Consider the following 19536-nt stretch of genomic DNA (forward strand, 5'->3'; position numbering starts at 1 on the left):
GTTTGTTTTTGTTTGTTTCTTTGTTTTTAGGAGGGGAAACTGGGAATGGAGAAATTTACATGTAAATAGAGAAAATATCTAATAAAAAAAGATTAAAAAATCATGTTAAAAACAAAGATCTGAACTGATAGATAAATCTGTATTTTTTAAAAAATTAATTCTTGATCTAAAAAAATTTCCATTTTATTTATTTCATAGGTTTTTCTACTATGAAATTATTTATTTTAAATTCTCAAAAAAGGAAAAGAAGTATTAAAAACTAATTACATTAAAAACACAGCTAAATTATTCATCTCTTTTGATAGTTATTTATACAGCAAGAAGTCTTTAAGGATAAAAATTGAAATTATCAAAAGAAAATAATATATTTACAGGACTGCCTACAAATGAAAGTGTATATATTTAAAGCTATCATTAACACAGTTAACGGACCTCGTAGGGAAAATGGCAGTACAGAATACCACAGGCATGAGATGGCATCTGCATACTCATGATAGAAGTGTGTAAGCATACTTGTTCTGGGGAGATAATTAGGAAAGACGATCATGAGCTTCACAAATGTTCATATCTGTTCAACATACAGTAGGTTTGACTCAAATAAATGTACTACTACTAATTCCAAGATTCATGTGCAAAATGCGTAACCCCTGAGTATTAAAGGTTCTATCTGGGATGTACCCTAAAAGCCCACGTATGGTCTCCTGTTCAGTGCTATTGAGAGGTAGTAGAACCCTTAACAGTTCAGGTCTGAAGGGAAGTCTTCTCATCACTGTGAGCACATCCTTACAGATCACTGTGGGATTTTAGTTTCTTTCTGCCTTAGAGCCATGAGGTAAGCAGTTTTACTCTACACCATATACCAAAATGTGCTGGCTCAATGAAGGCCCAAGGCAGCCAGGCCAACCACTCATCGGCTGAAACCTCCAAAACCATGAGCAGAAGTCAACCTTTCTGTTGATTATTTCAGATATCTATCATAGTAATTGAAAGCTAAGACAAGGGGCTGTTATTGTAGCAAAGTATCTTAAACTACCCCTCAATAAAGTAAAAGATTGTGGTATATCCTAAAAGAGAGTAGCATAAAATCTTATGGAAGCTGTGCAACTTGTGACATTTAAAAAAAAATAACATGTTAATTGTCTCAACAAAATATTAAGTAAAAAGAAATCATTAACCAATATTTAAAACTGGAAGCTTTATCTATTATCTATCTAAATATCTATCTATTATCTATCTGTCTACTTACCTACCTATCTATATCTATCACCATCTATCTTATCCATCTATAAAAATACATATATACATACATAGATATATACATATATCTATCTAAAAAGACACATATCAAAATATTAATTTCTTCTCTTCAGTCTTGGGAATACAGACTACTTATATACTTTTCTATGTTCTTGTGTTTCCTAAATTTTCCAAAGGGAAAGTGACTATCTATCTCTATGTGAAACTGCGATCTGTTTATTTTAAACAATGAATATGGTAGAGTTACCTGTTGGAATACACAGATAAGGTCTACATAGGAGGACATAGTTTGGTTGAATTGTTAGGATTTTACCTCAGCACGTATTTAAATGATTTATACAGAGACACTGGCACTTATTGAGTAGCCAATAATTCCCAGACCTGAATTTACATGTGATTCAAAGACAGTGTCTCAAAATGGTCCATCAGTGGCTCAGCTTGAAAGTCAGAGACAGGGTTTCATACAGGACTTGGTGAAGAGGAAGGGTTGGTTTCAGTATCATGGGGCAAAGCGCACTATGACTCAGAATGCTAATTACCAAAGGCTATCCTTGTAGAATAGAAAGTAACCAAAACGTACAATTACTTTGTAGATTGTAGAATATTCGGATATAGAGGATTTGTAGACTGTGAAGGGCATGCATGAACCTTTGTCTCTTGTGCTCATATACTCTCCAGACTTTCCTATGTCTCACCATGAACCAAGTCCATGACAGATGTAATGAATGCCTTAGGAGAGACTTCTGCATGAAACCTGTAGACTGAAAGGATTACTTCACAGATATCCCGTTCAATCCTGTGTCGCTTTGGTGCTTGGGGACACCTGAGGGATGAGCTTCAGTTTTATTTGGCACCTGCAATCAGGACACCTGTGCAGTCTAAAGAATTCAGGGGCCTCTTCTCACTGTGAAGATACTTTCTCGGGAAGGCTTTCTTTGTAGTAGAGTAAACTGACATCCTGATTATGAATTTTTAAATTTTTTATGTTATTTTTGTGTGTGTAAGGGTGTGCTATGGTGTGCTGGTAGAGGACAGAATTTATTTTTTCCTTCATGTGAGTCCTAGGGATCAAACTCAGGTCATTATATTTAGCAGCAAGTGTATTTGCCTCTAAACCATCCTACTATGCCTTATACTATAATCTTTAATCCTTTCTTGGCTACTCAATAGCTATGATAATGGGAAAGTTCCACAAGTTGTCTATAGTTTAGACCCCTCATCCATATAACAGGGAAGATAAAAAGAAAGATACAAATTTATAGACTAGTGTTAAACAAGAGAATTTGTGTAATTTCCCATATACAACATTACTCAATGAATTTTAGCTTAAACAACAGTCAACTCCCAATGCAGCCAATTTAGAATATGCCCTCTCTTTCTGCCCAGTGTTCTTGTCTCTAATATGGGAGGGGCAATGGGTGACTCTTGGGTCTTGTAAGGACACACTGCAAAATCATGAAAGGCTGGAACAAGGACGGAGGAATTGCAGAAGGAAGAGCTGCATCTGCAGCGCCACCTAGCCTAATGTGTGCTGGCTCTCCGCCTGTGCAGCTCCACCCCACGAGAGCATCTTCTTCTTTCTACTTTTTTTTTCTTTTAAGTATAATTACTAGAGCTTATGTTTCACAGTTAATGCTGTCAAGCCTTTTAAACTAATTGGTCTTTTATAGAAAATTTAACTGAAAATTAACACATTTTTTAATAACATTGCCTTAACTTTAATGGCACTCTGCCTTTAGTCTATAATTGCACTAAAATTGTCATTTTCCATGTCATATCTGCCATTTTTTATATTTGCTGGTTTTCATGGTGTGGATTTTTTATTTTTAGTATTTTTTCTTTCATGAGCAATGAGAACATTTCAATTATTTTCTCCTGGATCTGCCTTGCCTGGTGTAGCAGCAAGGAGTATGTTCTTGGGTCCAGCACAACATCCCGCTGTTTGCTGCTCAGACACAACACTGCTGCTAGCCCATCTGCCTTGGCTGTACCTGTGGACTGTCTGTCTGCTTGTGAGCTGAAGAAATGGGGGCACTTGGATGAAGTGTAAGAGGTGCACGATGAGCAGTAAATCGCTGGCATCTCTAGAATGGCAGCAGTTTCTCCTGGGCTGACAGTTCAGCCTTCAACATAAGGCTTACCCGGGGTTTGGCCCCTCAGGAGGTGACAGTATAGATAGAAAGCAGGTGGGGTGGATCTATGGTTCAGAGGAACACATTTTCCAGTCTTACTAACATAAATCTAGTTATTTCTGATACCAAGAGACCAGTTCCTATGAGACACGACAACACAAAAACATCTCTTCTGCAGACTTCTGACTCATCTATCCAATAGCTCCTGGGTCTTATTTCTCTAACCAGTGGTTCTGGACCTGTCTAATACTGCAACCCTTTAATACAGTTCCTCATGTTTTAGTGACCGCTACCATAAAATTATTTCTATTACTACTTCCTAGCTGTAATTATGCTACTCTTATGAATCATAATGTAAATATCTGGGTTTTCCAATGGTCATAGGCAACCCCTTTGATAGAGTTGTTTGAACCCTAAAGAAATCTCAACCCACAGGTTGAAAACTTCTGTTCTTAAGTATGTGTGCATGCATGTATTCAGAAGACAGAAAGAGTAACCATGTATGGATATATATATATGTATATATTTATGTATGTATATATATATATGCATGTAAATAACAAATCTACAGCTCTGTTGTCACATGTGCCTGATTGTCGAAAGACCTTCATATTCCTTTGTACAAATAGTACAAAGACACAAGGAGTTGTTCACATCATGCTTAATTAGCATTTGTTCTCAAGTGATTCCCAGACAATGGAAAAGATAAACAACAGTTGGTGTTTATCAGATCCAGAGGCTTCAGGTCTACTTGACCCTGTGCCACACTGTCCCAGTTACTCCATGTGCTTAAAGTCTGTAGGTATTGTGATGGTGCCTATAGATGGAGATTGTGGTTGGGTCCTTACTTCTGCTCCTGCTTTTTTGGAGGAAGCTCATTTTAACTCTTTCTAGCTATGGCTTTGGTAATTGACCAATCTACAGTCTTTTTCATAAATGAAGGCTGGGATGAAATATAAAGAAATCACAAGTAACATTTTTGTCAAAGGGTCTGGATCTAATTGGGTGTGTTGAGCCAGACTTCAACTGGAGTTGTTTTCATCCTGGACAACAGAGCAAGATCTGGAATAATTTGGCTAGGATTTTGATTGATAACAGGAAAAGACACTGTCAGTGGGCCTGTTGATATGCCTTGTCCCAATATCGAAACCTGTTTCTCTCACACTGTGGTCTGAAAGATCAGACTGTGTTGTTGAAGTATGTTACATAGTTCCAGGCCCTCAATAACTAATGCTGCTAAGAAGAAACGTGAAAAACAAGTACTAAGTCCCTGGAATGATTTTCTCTAGGCTAGAATGTAGGAAAAATACTGCTTACAGGCTTCGACATCTGTATGGTACAAGCCACTTTGTCACAAACACTTCAATTTGGTATCAAGAGAGACTGAGGATTGATGAACCTTAACAACAGTGATTAGTAATTAGTTCATTTCAACTTTTCATCTGAGTTTTTGAGAAGTGACTCCCTAGTAATGCTATTCAATGATTCGTCTTACAACTCATATGCAGATATGCCCTGATCCCACACTGTTATATGTCCCACCTCCAGGCTGTCAATCATGTGTCCCTTTGTGCAGAAGCTTCAATCCCATCAGCTTCAGATTATCACTGGCTTCATAAGTGTTTGATCTGCTCCATTGTATAGCTTCACTATTTCAGAATTCTCAGGAATTTATAAAAACACACCCTTTATAAATGATGTATCTGATCCTACCTGGAGCATACTGACTGTCTGCCTATAACACAAATATTATAAATTTGAGTTTTAAAAAGCTCTTAACGGTATTTTCTCTTCTGAAAAACAAAAATCCATAAATAGCTTACTTGTATTTCAGTAAGATCAGAGTTCTAAAATCTCTGAAATTAGGATCAGAATTAAAGTGACATTTCTAAAGAGACAAGATCTGGCCGCCTACTGGGAACCTGGTGCTTTACTGAACACAATCATGCAGTGGTTATTGTTCTTTCCAACCTGTTCAAGAGTTTGTATAAACTGGGACAATATTGGCAGCAGCTCAATAGTATCCCAGGAAAGCAGGAAGACCCCTCTATAGTGCCCAGTGATTCTTCTTACTGGCTATAAAAGCCACCAATCAACTTTAACTTGGGCGATGTTATTTCATAATTATTTTTAAAACCATAATTCTAATATTTCACTAAGATAAGCTTATATTTGCACTATGTTCAGTAATATAGAATAAACTTAAGTCATCTCTGAAAGCCTCATGTCTTCCTCTTTCCTCACACAGTAATCCTTTGGGGATCCATTTTAATGAATGAGTATAATAATGCATAATTAGCATATAAGTTGCTTAACACAAGAGAATGACCTTTTTGAGCAATGTGAGAATATGTATGGAAAAACACCCTCCAAGCTATGTTTGTAGTTTAACATGCTCAATAAAACTCTGTTCCATGGCTTCAGCAAAAGTCAGTTTTTAATCAGGCCCACACCCCCATTTTCACAAACTGAATTTGACTATTGCAAAATGAAGAGCATTGTCTATCAGGTAAAGAAAGGTACTATTGGGAAGGATTCCCAGTACCTGCTGTGGCCTGTTCTAAACAGTTGCCACTGTCTACTGCAGTGAATGCTACTGCCACTGTGCTGGAATGTGCTTTCTCAATTGTTGCTTATTTGGAGGGATCACAAAAAGGGCGGGTAAAAGGCTTGGCCACTTGATACACGTGAAGTTACTAAGGGAAACAACTGCTTTTGATGTCTCAGTCAACAACTCCCCTTTACCATCATTCTCTCTCTGCTCTCTAGCTTGGAAGAGCCCTGTGCTTGGTCCTCATCCAAGGTCTAGTTTTTAGTGACAGGCAAGGACTTTGGTGTCACCCTTGGCACACTATCCTTTCTGCTTTCTGTCTGCGATTCCCAAATGTTCCCCTCTTACCAATGAATGCTCAGACCCACCCACCTGCCTGTATCACTATCAGAACTACCCTCCTTCCATCTAGAAGAGATGCTTACATGGACACCCTGAATCTTGCCTGACCAAGACATCCCCCCCTCGCAGATAAGGCAAGTGCTTCTTCAGACATGAACCTGACCATTCTTCAATATTTAGTCCAAAGATTCATGAACATAGTTTTCAATGTCTTCGTTTTCCTTTCCTTATTCTGCATCAGTTTCCTTTGTCTTCCTTGAGAGAGTCTCACATCTTGGTATGAAATATTTATTTCCTTAAGTGGTGTTTCTCTTATCCTCCAAACCAGGCCATTACCTTCCATGTCTTCTTTGCATGTTGTGGAATTTATAATATTTACTTGTGTGACTGATAAATATTGGTATCCTTTCTCAAGAGACACATTCATGAACTTGTGCTCTTTTTCCACGCACAGCTTAAGTTCCTGCCAGAATCTCCTATCTTGAAGACAGCCCATGGGTGTGTATCCCATCCCTTGAGTGGAGAGAAGGAAGATAGATAACTCACCGCACTCATGAGTGAGTCCAGGACGCTGACGGCAAATGCTGTCCCACAAGCAAAGGGCTGTGTGAGGTACAGCTCTGTGTCCGGGTCATCGTCATCGTCTTGGTCCAAAAACTGAACATTAGTATCGTTCACTAGAAAAGGCATGAAATAAGAATTAGCTTTGAAAAGGACTACACATGGGTTAGTGAAGCCAGAGAGAGAATTAAGTGACTGGGTTAAAGACACTTAAGTTACTGTAAAAGAAACAAGCATGGGGAAGCTGTTGATGGATCCTGGGGTTGGTGAGCACTGGGACTCAAATGGCCTGCTCCTACAGGATTCTTAACTTCTAAGACCTGGAGAGCAATGAGGTCAAGCAGGTTTGTTCCATGTCAACTGCTAAGGACTGGCAAGTTGATAGTGTTGACCAGTCCATTGTTACAGGTTTAGAATCATGACCAAGAAACACCCTAGGGCATTTTTTGGCAGCCAAGTCCTCTGAGAGAGGGACATAGCCATGAGTAGCCATGCTGGGATGATAAGGTTAGCCGCAAAGAAAGAAAGCAACTTATTCAGAAAGAAAAGCAATGGATCAGAAGTGCAGCAAGGGCAAATGGCAAGCAGTTTACCCTCAGGCAGGACTTATAGATAGCCCCAAGGATGGGCCTGTGTAGTGTCTGGTGTGCCTCTTCTCCAAACTCAGGCCCATGCTCAATAGGTCCTACTCAACACCCTCCTGCTATTTTCTGACTCTCTCTGCAAATCTCCCCACACTCTGCTTCCTCTTCTAAACAGCTCTGTCTCTTCTGTGTTCTACAAGAAGACGTGGCCAGGGTAAGATGTCTTCCTTCATTGTCATCTGAGGAGCCCCCAAGGACTCCTCCTCCATACACACCCACAGACTGATGAGTTGTGCTTTAATTTATAAAATGGGTGATAAGTAAGATGTCTTTAACTTATAAAAAATTAAATGATAAGTGAACTTCTATTCCTATCTTGGCTTCATAAATGATCAATTTTGAAATGTAATAGGGGGAAGTGTGGGGAATTGAGGAGAGGTACACTTGTGATTTCTGGAATAATTAAGGTAGTTTTAGGAAGAGAATAGATGAGGCTTCCTTTCTGTATCTTTTTCTGAATCTATCTGCAGCTAATTCTCTTTCCTAGAGTTTATTGTTTTAATTTTTTAAAAGGACTTTCTTGACAACTTAAACCACCAACACCACCACCAACAACAACAACAAAAAACCCTTTTGCTTATTGCATGAGTCACAATAAATGATAATAGGATGAAAGGCTAGGCATGGAATTATTTTTAAATGACACCATCTTTTTTGCCACCCTGGAAAATGACTCTAACGGAGGCAAATCTTTGCAGTGATTTTTCCAAATTTGATCACATTTAGGTCCCAGTTGTATCAGCAGCAAGTGAATTGCAGGAGAGTGGGCAAAAGTCTCTAGTCTGGTTTTGTCACTAAGTTCTTTGACTAAGCATTTCATGATCCCTCCGCCAAGTTGCTCTCACTGTAAAATGGGAAAGTTCTGCAGTCTCTCAAGAAGTAGACCCGAGACTCCTAGGATACCAGATTAGATCCATGTTGTGCCCTGGATAAATGGAGGCTGGCATCTTGATTGTCTAGCAATCCATGACATTATGGAAATGTCCAGCTTCTCCTGCTCCTCTCGGAATCACTAAAGGTTTACTTATGAACCCTCCAAATGGTTCTGTTCAATTGAATAATGATAGGCCCTCAGCTGTCTCCATATCTATTTCATGTTCGACTAAAAGTATATGACCTGAACTGTAGCCTCACTTCATGTGGAAATGGTATAACACATTCTTATAATAAGTAGCTTGCAATTAGCCAATCACAAGTGGCTTTATGTTCAAACTAGATTCGAATAAGACAAGCTCCACTGGTGGCCCAGCCAGGCTGCCTCTCCATGTCTCATTTTCTTCTCTCATATTTCACTTCCTTTTTCTCTGGAGATGGATACACACAAACACACACACACACACACACACACACACACACACACACTGCTCTCATAGTAGGCCAAATAGAAGGAACCATTTTGTTATGGGTCCCTGCCATACTCTAGAACTATAAATAAAGAAGATTAAGGTTTCTAAACCTGGCACTAGAGAGATGGTTCCATGACTAAGAAAGAACGCTTGCTGTTCTTGCAAAGAACTTGTGTAGGCTTCCTAGCATTCACACAATAGCTCACCTCTAACTGTAGTTCCAAAGAATCCAACATACATTTCTGTCCTCTGCATACATATGAGACACATGTGATATGCAGGCAAATACTCACACACATTTAAGAAGAATAAATATATTTTTAAAAAACCTTTCTCTGTCTCTGTCTCTCTCTGTGTCTCTGTCTCTGTCTCTCTCTGTGTCTCTGTCTCTCTCTCTCTCTCTCTCTCTCTCTCTCTCTCTCTCTCTCTCTCTCTCTCTCTCTCTCTCCCTCTCTCTCCTTGACAGTGTCTCATATATCCTAGGTTTGTTTCCAACTTATTATATACTGGATGATTAAGGTGAACTTCTGATGTTCCTCCTTTGACCTTTGCAGTGTAGCAATTGTGGGTGTGATACTGTGTGGACAGTTTATAAAGTGCTAGGGATTAAACCCAGGGCTTTGTTAATGTTAGACAAGCATTCCATAACAACTAAACTAAGTCCCAGGTCTATAGTTGTATCTTCTGATATGCTAAAAGTATGTTGTAGTGATCACAGTATTTCTACTCTGGGAATCAGAAAAAGAGGGTAGTACATGTATTACCATATGACTTTATTTGTTGACAGCAGTAGCTGATGGTGGTTGTACCATCATTTCAAATGGAGCAGTGTCTCTTCCTTGTGTATAAGGAGATGGGTAAGAGACAGCGCTACTTTTGTGTGGCCCCAAGTAAAAGAAAAAACTATGGATGTCCAGTGATCTAAGGATGTAGGCTATTGGAAGAAAATGTCAAGGTGAGAATCGTGTTTCAGTGAAAAGCTTACCTATTATTCTGGGATCACCAGTCTTAGAAAAATAACAGCTCAAGTCACCCATGCCCATTTCCCAGAACAGCAACTACATAGGTCATAATGTACACCATTCCCAATAAGCAATTGCATAATGGTCGACATTGCCCCACAATGCAGGTGATCAAATATAGCTGTGAAATAGCATGCTAAATAGCTTCAAACAAAGGTTTTTTTCTCATGGAAATGTCAGGAGCCTTTATCATGGAAATATTGGGATGGGTGAGGACAGTTTTAAAATGTGTTTGGCCTTGGTTGCTTCTGTGTCTTTGTGTGTGTTCATGTATGTGTGGGTTCATGTGTATATGCATGTGGAAAGTAGAGGTTAACATGAGTTGTCTTTCTCAATCACTTTCTACATTATTTTCTGAGACAGGGGCTCTCAACTAAATTTTGGGCTCACCAATTCAGCTAGATTACCTGGCCAGTAAGCCTTAGGGATCCTTCCATCTCTGTCTTCAAGGACTTTCGGAATGACAAGATATACCTTGCCAAGATCAGCTTGTATGTGGATGCTGGGGACCAGCACCCAGGGCCTCATGATTGTACAGCAAGCAATTTACCCCATGCCCATCTCTCCTGCCCCACTTCTGTGTCCTTTAAGGGGCATATGACTGGGGCAATACAATGGAGCACGCATCAACCCAGGGCAGGTGACAAAGGTTAAATATTTGCAGGGGTGAAGTGGGAGGAGGCTTGGTATGAGGAGTGTGGTGTGGTTCCTAGAGAAACTAGCCTTAAGAATAGGAAGAAGAAGTAGCCTGAACTCTAAAGCTTGGAGGGAAAAAAAAATCTGGTGCAGAAGAGGGTTAGGAGACTCAATAACCAAATTACTGCCTTGTATCTGGAGTCTTAAGCTTTTTCCTTTTCCTTTTCCTGTAATCAAAAATCAGGATATTCTAATCAGTTAATAGCACACAGACTCTAAATGAAAAGAGAAATTCTTGGCCTGTGTGCTTTCAAAAGCTGCTGTAGGTATCTATGGTGGAGAAGTTCAGTGAATTTTCAAAACAGTCGTCTGGGGTACATGAGCTTCCTTGGTCTTTTATGGCCCTATGGTTCTAGGAAGAACGATGGAGAAACCCAGGCTTTTAGCCAACAACACTAAACATGAAAAAGACACCTTTCCTATTGTTGAAAACAGTGTGATACTCCTTGACCTGAGTGAATTTGTCCAGATAAATAGCTCTGTCTAACAACAACGCAGGGCTGCATGGTGGACAATTTATTCCTTGGTTTCTAGACACCTCACAAGCAAGATTACTGTGTTAAAAGCCTCCTCTCTTATTTTGAAATATATTTGAGGGCCAAGAAAATGGAGTGTTCATTTCATTTGTGAGTCCTGTGAAGGCAGGTGCTTCCCACCCCTCCTCCTGTGCCTCTGCCAAGAAGCCCTTCGCTGTGTCTATTTAGAAGATCAATCTCCAGTTGTGAGACCTGCTGCTGATGGGTGCCCTTCGTGGGTTATTAACCAAGTCATGGGGAACCATGGAGGGGTCTGACAAATGCAGTCATGACCAGGGGCCTTTCTCTTTGAGATAAATCCACTGTGAACCTCCTAGGGTGGGCTTTGGGCCAGCAGGGCGGGGGTCAGAGTATAGAGCTGCTGGCCTGTTCTGCACCCTTCTTGGAATCTGGCTTAAGTAAGAAAAGATCCCCTGGGAACAAGCTGCTTTTTATGGCTTCAGAAGCACAACTTCTGAGAGAGGGCCTAGTAGGGGGGAAAAAAAGCAAATAAAGTCAGAATAAAGAAAAATAAACAGCTGGAGGGAAGGCACTGTCTAGGATTTCTTATCTTAAAATTTTTATATTTCTCCTTTGACTTCCTCTGAGAGCTGTGAAGACATGTCAGTCAAACTGACAGCACGTTGGAAGAGGAATGCCGGGAGGAGGCAGGGGAGAGTGGGCACGTGTGGGATTTAAAAGAGAGAGAGAGAGAGAAAAGCTTGGGCCACAGAAAATGAATTAGAGCAGAGATGCTTTGGCAGCTACTGCCAGGTCAGGTGGGTGTGATCAAAGGTTTACTGATGCTGTATGGGGAAAAAATCATTAAGAAAGGCCAGAACAAGACAGTCGATTCCAACCAGAGCCACAAATAAAACACATTCAAAGCAGTGCCATGGGGTAGCCTTTCTGTTACAGCCAGCGAAATGGAAGGGGTGGTGGGGGGAGCCAATGAGAGTTGGAAACACCAAGATCAGAACAAAAGAAAATACTGATGTCAAGGAAGACAAGCACTTCTTACCCAACTCCGTTATCATTAGAATGTGCGTCCCACTGTTTTTTTCCTGATTGACTGATACCAAAGGCAACTTGCCCGGCTTAGCTAATTGGATACAGCATTTAAGGGTCCAGGGAAAGGGAGTGGAGGAAAGTACAGAAAAGAAGAAAAAAGTGAGGGAAAAACAGAGGCAGCATTCTCAAGCTAAGCCACCCGGACAATAGAGAGTATGTATTGTCTTAGGGGGAAGAGCCATTCAGTAGTTTTTTGTTTGTTTGTTTGTTTGTTTTTTTAACTTCACACAGGCTACCAGAGAATGGCATTGGCATGTCAGAAGTTGGATTCTATTTGCTACAGATTACAGCATTCAAACCCCGCAAATCCCCACCCCATTCATATTTTGGTCATTTATTGAAAATGACCACTGGTGAGAATCTCAACTGGGACAGGGTCAAGGTAGGGTTGCCACATAGCAGAGCAAATAGACATGTGACCCTGTTCTCAAAGGGGATCCATTCTCAGGTGGGGTGGGCTTAAGACCCAAGGTTCTGAGTGGGGTTGCGACTGTAGGAGCCTTTGAAACAACACTCAGAAGAGGCGCCTTCAAGAAGAAGCCACCTGAAGAATTCATGCTTCTTTCCTTTCCCCTTCCCGAATGGATGCCCCAGTTTCAAAGCCATTCTCATGCTCCTTTGAAAACAGGAACCAGCAGGAAGGAAACTGTCTATTTGTCTTTTGAGAAAGATAGAACAGTTTTTCCTTCAAATAACCTGCTGTATCTCTACTCAAACCTTACCTTCACTATTCCACCCCAAGTCCCACAGCAACCTAGGATGCCTAAAAAAGCTAAAGATCAGACCAAACTCCTTATAGCCTCCATGGTCTCAAAGACAGAACGCACACCCACTGAGCTGCAGTGACCCCCTACCGAGTTCTGTGATGATGGGAATGTTGACCCCGGTTGTGATGGACGGCTGCCGTAACATTCCATGCACTGGGCTATTGTCAGGTGATGATCTGTCCATTCCAGGAGGTGTGAATCCTAGTGGGGAGAAATTGAGGAGTAGAAAATCTGAAGTTGATAAAAAGTATAGTATACATACAAAACCCTTGAAATGCAATGTACACATTATTGACAGGTAACCAAGTAACACGGGATTAATTTAGCAAGTGTTTTTGTTGTTGTTTTTTTTTTTTTTAGGACTTTATAGAAAAACCATTTGAAGCAGTTCTTCCTCTGATACCTTCCTAAAATTCCAGACCATACCAATGTTTATTCTGCTTACCGTTTCCCCTCTCCTGTCAAATAGTTAGCACTGTGCCTAGCTGCCCTTAGGTGGGAAGGACTATATGACATACAACATGTTCTTCCTAATAAAAAGTGAACAAAGAAGCCCACATCATTTTTTGGTATATGACTTTGTCTTGTCCTTCTCTTCCCAAACCACACCTAATATGGAGACGTGGGTCACTATGGAGATGTAGTCCAGGACAGCTGCCCTGACCCATAAAACATTCAAAGTGAAAGAGAATGACGGACTATTTTAAACCATGGAAATGTTTTATTGGTTGTTACCGAAGCCTATCTAAACTCATTCTGCCTATTCTCTAAAGCCAGCTGATGATTGCATGTCCTTCTGCTTAGTGAGGAAGTTCAGCCTGGAGGCTTTCAGCAATTGTTCTTTGTTTTTAAAAAGAAATGCATAGAAATTTTGATTCCCCCAGGACATTGTTTCATTGGCTTGCAGAACCTACACCCAGGACACCCTTCTTTGAACTAGGTGTAAGTAACAAAAGCCACTTGTTAATACCATCTGAACTAAGGACTAGAACTATCCTTGAATTCCTGAGGTAACTAACCCAGCACTACTGAGAAATCATGAGATTTATGAAAAAAAGGATTTAAGATTCGGGATGCTAGGCCTAGTAAAGATGAGACTTCCTCCAGCCAAGTGTTCTGTTAAGGATTCAGGCAAAGACACACAAAGACAACAAAGTTCTCTGTATCACGCCTGCATTGGTTAGAAAATCATTTTCCAACTGAAGCACACAGCAACTGCAGCTGTCAGCCTTGTGCTGTTGTTCATTTTGGTTTGATTTCTGTTTTTCATCTTATTTAATTAAAAAACATTCTTGGAGAGATAAGATATGACCATGGTTAGTCTGGAACTCATGTCTACGAGGCTTACCTTGAACTCACAAAGATCCACCTACTTCTGCCTCCTGTGCATTTGGATTAAAGGTGTGCAATACCATGCCTGACTCCTTGGTTTCTCATCTCGTTGTGGGCTTACCAATGGATGAGAGATTTCAAGGTACAAGGAGACTTGGCTTCATTTCCTAATCGGAATTCCAAATTGATCAATGGACCACATTTTGCAGACAGTCACCATTTAGTAATTTGACAAAGTCTGGGCTGATGCTGCCTTTCATTTGGGGATGTCTAGTGCTCAGTAATTGCATATCCATTGGATGGTTCATAAGCACAAAGTGCCAGAGACATGAAAGAGACCTTCTCATTTTCTGTTCTCCTTTATATAAATATTCTACAAAGGGCTATACTTTCAAGAAGAACAAAAATATTACTTAGTTTCCAATCCCTGATTGCACCTAATTTTTTTTTTGTAATATTACTACTCCTCATACAGACCAACTCATGTTCAGTGAGTTAATGTTCATTCTTCCTCCTAAACTTTGGAATCTGTTTTTCAGCCAACCGCATAACCAGGAGCATGAATTTTAAATGGTAGCTGTTTCCTTCCCTTTGAACAGTGAAGGGGAAGAAATAAACTGTTCTCATCAGAAGTTGCATTCAAAAGCATGAAAAATTGCAAGTGACAGCTGTGCAGATTCAGTGGATGTGACGTTTTTTTGAATTTCTTCAACTTGACAAGTAAACACCTTACATCGGTAATGCTATATGCATAATACATGGCCTGTATTTTGACAGCCATCATCAAATGCTGACTTGAGAATATATGGGTGTGCTCCTCAAAAAGTAGCACTCATAAAGCAGGCAGAGATGCGGTCATACAGTGTTAGGAAGGCTGTAGGTTGTTGAGGTGCCAGCAATAGGCCAAAGCACCCTTTTATTTTATCTTATTTAGAGATTCTGGTTTGTTTTTTTCAGCTGTGGAAAGACTCCATTCCTTTGCATGGAACCTTCATTTAGAAATGGGATACTTGTTTCCTAGGCCTCTTACACTTGGCTTACATTCCATTTCTTCTACACTCTCCAAGGCTGGTTCCATCAGTGTCTGCAATTTACAAAGTGTGATGAGTAGACAGACACTCTTCCACTGGAGGTCTGTCATTTTCTTCACAGTGACCCCAAGAATAGGATATTAATGTTAGCAAGAGATCTTCAGGCAGACCATACCTCCTCCTATTTTGCTACTTTTCATCCCTCACACTTTAAAGGGGTAGAACAAAATTTTAAAAGTATAGATTTTTTCCCCTTTGTCTCATATAGCTGTATTACCAGTAATCAGACTTGATTGACATTGGTTTTCCCCTTTAGGGGCCCTAGTATAGAAAACTATGATCTGAAATGCCAGGGTAATGTAGACTTCCTAAATGAACTTGAAGAGAAGAGAAATCCAGGTGTATTGCACCTGAAGGAATGATACAGGAGGATGACTTCAGGTGTTCTCATGAGGTCATGGTTGACCAAAAAGCAGGTCCTAACAATGTTCAGGCCTTCACCCTTTTATCCTTGGGGTCCCTTTCCATCTCTACATAGAACAACACTGGTGCTCTGTATGTACAAGCCTGGCCATGTGGTACATAGACCAGGAACCTTCAGCTAGAGACCAGAAAAACTAGGAAATGCTCCAACATGGGAGACAGCCCTTTCTTTTGCCAAAAGAAAGTATTAAGAATATCAGTGTTAGAGATCTAAAATAAGAAACCTCACTTAGAAAAGGTTCAAGCTGAACTTGTGGCTTGTCTAAGTTTTTGCTTAGGCTCTAATCCTATAATATGTTACACTGTTCTCCATGGAGTTAGAAATCCTTTCCCCAGACTATCTCCTCTCCTTCCAAGGAAGTCTCCTGTCCTGAGTCCCTGTGGTGGCTGTGGCTGGTATGCATCTCTGTTATTCACTTAGCATCAAGCAACCACCACCTTAACTGGCATTATCTCAGGCTAGACATTCACATTTCATGGGCAGTAGGAAGAGTATTAGGCCAGGGAATTTCCTGCTTAGTTGAACTTCCAGCTTATATATAACAGGCTTGACTTGTATAAATAAATAAATAAATAAATAAATAAATAAATAAATAAATAAATGGGACTAGTTAAGAAAATGGACTTGAAGCTGGAAGATACAGGTTCAAATTCTGGTATTTTCTTTCTCCAGAGCCTGTTAAGTTTTTAAAAATATTTTTACTGAGTTATTTTGTTATCTGGCTAAGTCCAGTCCATACATGCAAGTTTTATTACTTTCCCCAGTACCATTTCTTATCTCCTTCTGATGCTTCTCCATCCCATTCTAGGATTTATGACTTTTGGTTTTATTTTGTGACCAATTTAGTCTAACCAGGGCCATCTGCATGACTCTTGGATTAGGACTGTCCATTGGAGCTTAGTTGGGTTATCAGGGGATACATGACCAAGGCAATGTTTCTTCTTCTCATTGGATCCACCAGAAGTGAGTAATTTAATATTGAGGTGGAGCCCCAAGTCCCTCCTCCATCCATGACTGACTGTTGACTGGTCCATCCATAGGGAGGTAGAGCCCCAAGCCCCTCCTCCATCCATGACTGACTGCTGACTGGTCCATCAGTAGGGAGGTAGAGTCCCAAGCCCCTCCTCAATCCATGACTGACTGTTGACTGGTCCATCAGTAGGGAGGTAGAGTCCCAAGCCCCTCCTCCATCCATGACTGACTGTTGACTGGTCCATTCTTACATAGACTCAGCACAGGCATCTGCCCCTGTTGTGAATCTGGGACTGCAATGGCCTCATTTTGCAGAACTAACCAAGATGTTAGTTCATGGCCTTTCTTATTTTCAGTCTCTCCCATTCTTTCTGTCCCCTCTTCCACAATGCCCCCTAAGCCTTAGAAAGCATGGTATATATGACTTATGTGAGCCTTGTAGATATAAGTGCAGAGTATCCAGGATTCTCTCCAAGTCTCTGATTCTTCATCTAAAAACTAGAACTATCCTTACACAGGGAATCTGTAAGGCTAACGTGAAATGTGCCATAGCTAGGATGAAGCAAACACTCAGAAATGCTGTCCACCAAAGACTGCATCACACGATGCACTCAAGAAATACTGATAGAGAGGTCCAGCATCCATCAAGACCCTTTCTGCTGGGTAAAGAACTGAAAACCATTTGCTAGATTTTCTAAAAAAGAATTCTCACAAAGAAATTGTCTTAGAATATTAATGAGAAGTCAAGAATCACAGCAGACTGTTGTTGTTAGATATTTTCTTTATTTACATTTCAAATAATATCTCCTTTCCCCGTTTCCCCTCTGGAAAAAAAAAACCCTGTTCCCTCCCTCCTCTTCTGCTTACCAACCCACCCTCTACCACTTCCTGGCCCTGGCATTCTCCTAAACTGGGGCATAGAACCTTCACAGGACCAAGGGTCTCTCCTCCCATTGATAACTGACTAGGCCATTCTCTACAGCAGATGTTTTAAATAGATCATTCCTGCAATAGTGATGATGATGGTGATGATGATGATGATGATAAATAACAATAACAATAATAATAATAATAATAATAATAATACAGCTAGAAGCATCTCAGGAAGGAATTTAGACACTAGGTACTCAGGGGTTTTCTTCAGGTTTATAGGAAACTGGTGGCTAGTGTTCACACAGGAAAGGTTCTTAATTCTAAATAGCAACTGTAGACCCTCACTAGAACCTTCTCTTTTCTATATCTGATTTCTAGTCCCCTTAAATAGCTGGAAGCCATTTTCTTCTTGTCACTCCTGGAACTTTTATCACCATTCTGTGTTTCTTTCTGGCATCTGCGTTCTGGCCAAACCATCCCTGCTGGATTAGACTGAGCAGGGCCAGCTGCAACTGACCTTCTCTGGATATTGGTTGTTTTTTAGGCTGGACAAGTGAGGCCTCAGAGAGAGGAGAGGAAGGGGAGGCATCAGCTAATGAGAAGTCCAGAGCATTGTACTTTAGTAAGGGTGGCTTGGAACAAAAGAATTTGACACAAGCACTTGGATGATTCCTGCTAAGAGCTAGGAGAAAAAACAGGAAAAAGTAACATCAACAATGTTTTCACTGCTGAAAAAAGTGTTTCCTCCTCATCCAAGGCTCAAGGAACATTGTGGAGGAAGGGATGGAAAGACTGTAAAACCCAGAGGATTAGGGAGTTTGCTGTGAGATTGTGTCTCCTGGTAATGTCAGAAGTTACACTCATGAAATCTCACCAATATGTCTGCCCAAGTGTGAACTGAACAGGGATGGCACCAAGGGACAAGCCAAAGCACATAGGGACAAGCCCATGAGGCCTCAATCCTATGTAAAGAACTATGGGTAACTAAAGAAAGCTAGGAACATGAGACGTAGCTCTCCCCTGAGAAAAGTACACCAGTTGGTTTCCAGTGCCAATGGTCAGCCCTACAAACATATATCCAGGTATCATTATACCAACTGAACTATATATTTAGGAATGTATGTATATGCATATGTGTATGTGTATATGATGCATGTGATGCATGTGATGCATATAATGTGATGCATGTGATATATGTTATATGTATATGTATGTGTATGTGAATATGTATACATACAAATGCATACAATAACACTAATTTTTTTGAAAGGCCATGAATTTGAAGGCAAGTGGAGGAAGTACATATACACGGGTGGGCATGGAGGATGGAAAGACAAGGGAGAAATGTTATAATTAAATTATAATCTCTAAAACTTATAAAATTTTCCTTCACTTAAAAAAAAGTAGATGCATTGAACAAAAAACCCTTACTGTTTGGAGAAGTTTACCAACTCTATATTTAGCCTTTTAACTAATCCAACCCCCTGAGTCCTTCTACCAATGACAAGCAGCCTGTGCTGCAGATCCAGTGTGGAAGAGGTGACTGGTGCTGGGGAGAGATTTGGTTGGTGGTACTCTGGGCCAACTCTTAGCTTGTGCTCTTAGGAAAACCTGGTCAGCTGAAGACCCACTTTCTATCAACTTTTGCTTGGTTGAAGTCTGTGGCCTTAAAAAAAAAGTTGAATCTTTCTTTCTTTCTTTTTTTTTCCCCCCTGAGACAGGGTTTCTCTGTGTATCCCCGTCTGTCCTGGAACTTACTCTGTAGACCAGGCTGACCTCGAACTCAGAAATCCGCCTGTCTCTGCCTCCCAAGTGCTGGGATTAAAGGCATGCATCACCACTGCCCAGCCTAGTTGAAACTTTCTTGAGAACTCTGTAACAAAGTATGTTTTTGATTAAAAGAGAAAGCCAACTAAATCAGAAGAAGAAGAAGAAGAAGA

General features: G+C 40.4%; 1 protein-coding gene across 33 annotated transcripts in view; it reads right to left on the bottom strand.

The window, feature by feature from the left end:
- The window catches only part of Kcnma1 (potassium calcium-activated channel subfamily M alpha 1), a 744152-nt gene that overhangs the window by 31244 nt on the left and 693372 nt on the right, over window positions 1-19536 (bottom strand). For 21 of the 33 annotated variants that reach the window (XM_031361082.1, XM_031361081.1, XM_031361061.1 and 18 more), the window contains 2 exons: window positions 12992-13105; window positions 6829-6959 (listed from right to left, as the gene is read on the bottom strand). In XM_031361082.1, the coding sequence (XP_031216942.1) occupies window positions 6829-6959; window positions 12992-13105 (245 nt within the window). Of the gene's footprint in view, window positions 1-6828; window positions 6960-12087; window positions 12169-12991; window positions 13106-19536 lie in introns of all 33 variants that reach the window. The other 12 variants (XM_031361079.1, XM_031361066.1, XM_031361054.1 and 9 more) reach the window with 1 other exon arrangement.

This window comes from Mastomys coucha, unplaced genomic scaffold (genome assembly GCF_008632895.1).
Source record: "Mastomys coucha isolate ucsf_1 unplaced genomic scaffold, UCSF_Mcou_1 pScaffold9, whole genome shotgun sequence".
NCBI lineage: Eukaryota > Metazoa > Chordata > Mammalia > Rodentia > Muridae > Mastomys > Mastomys coucha.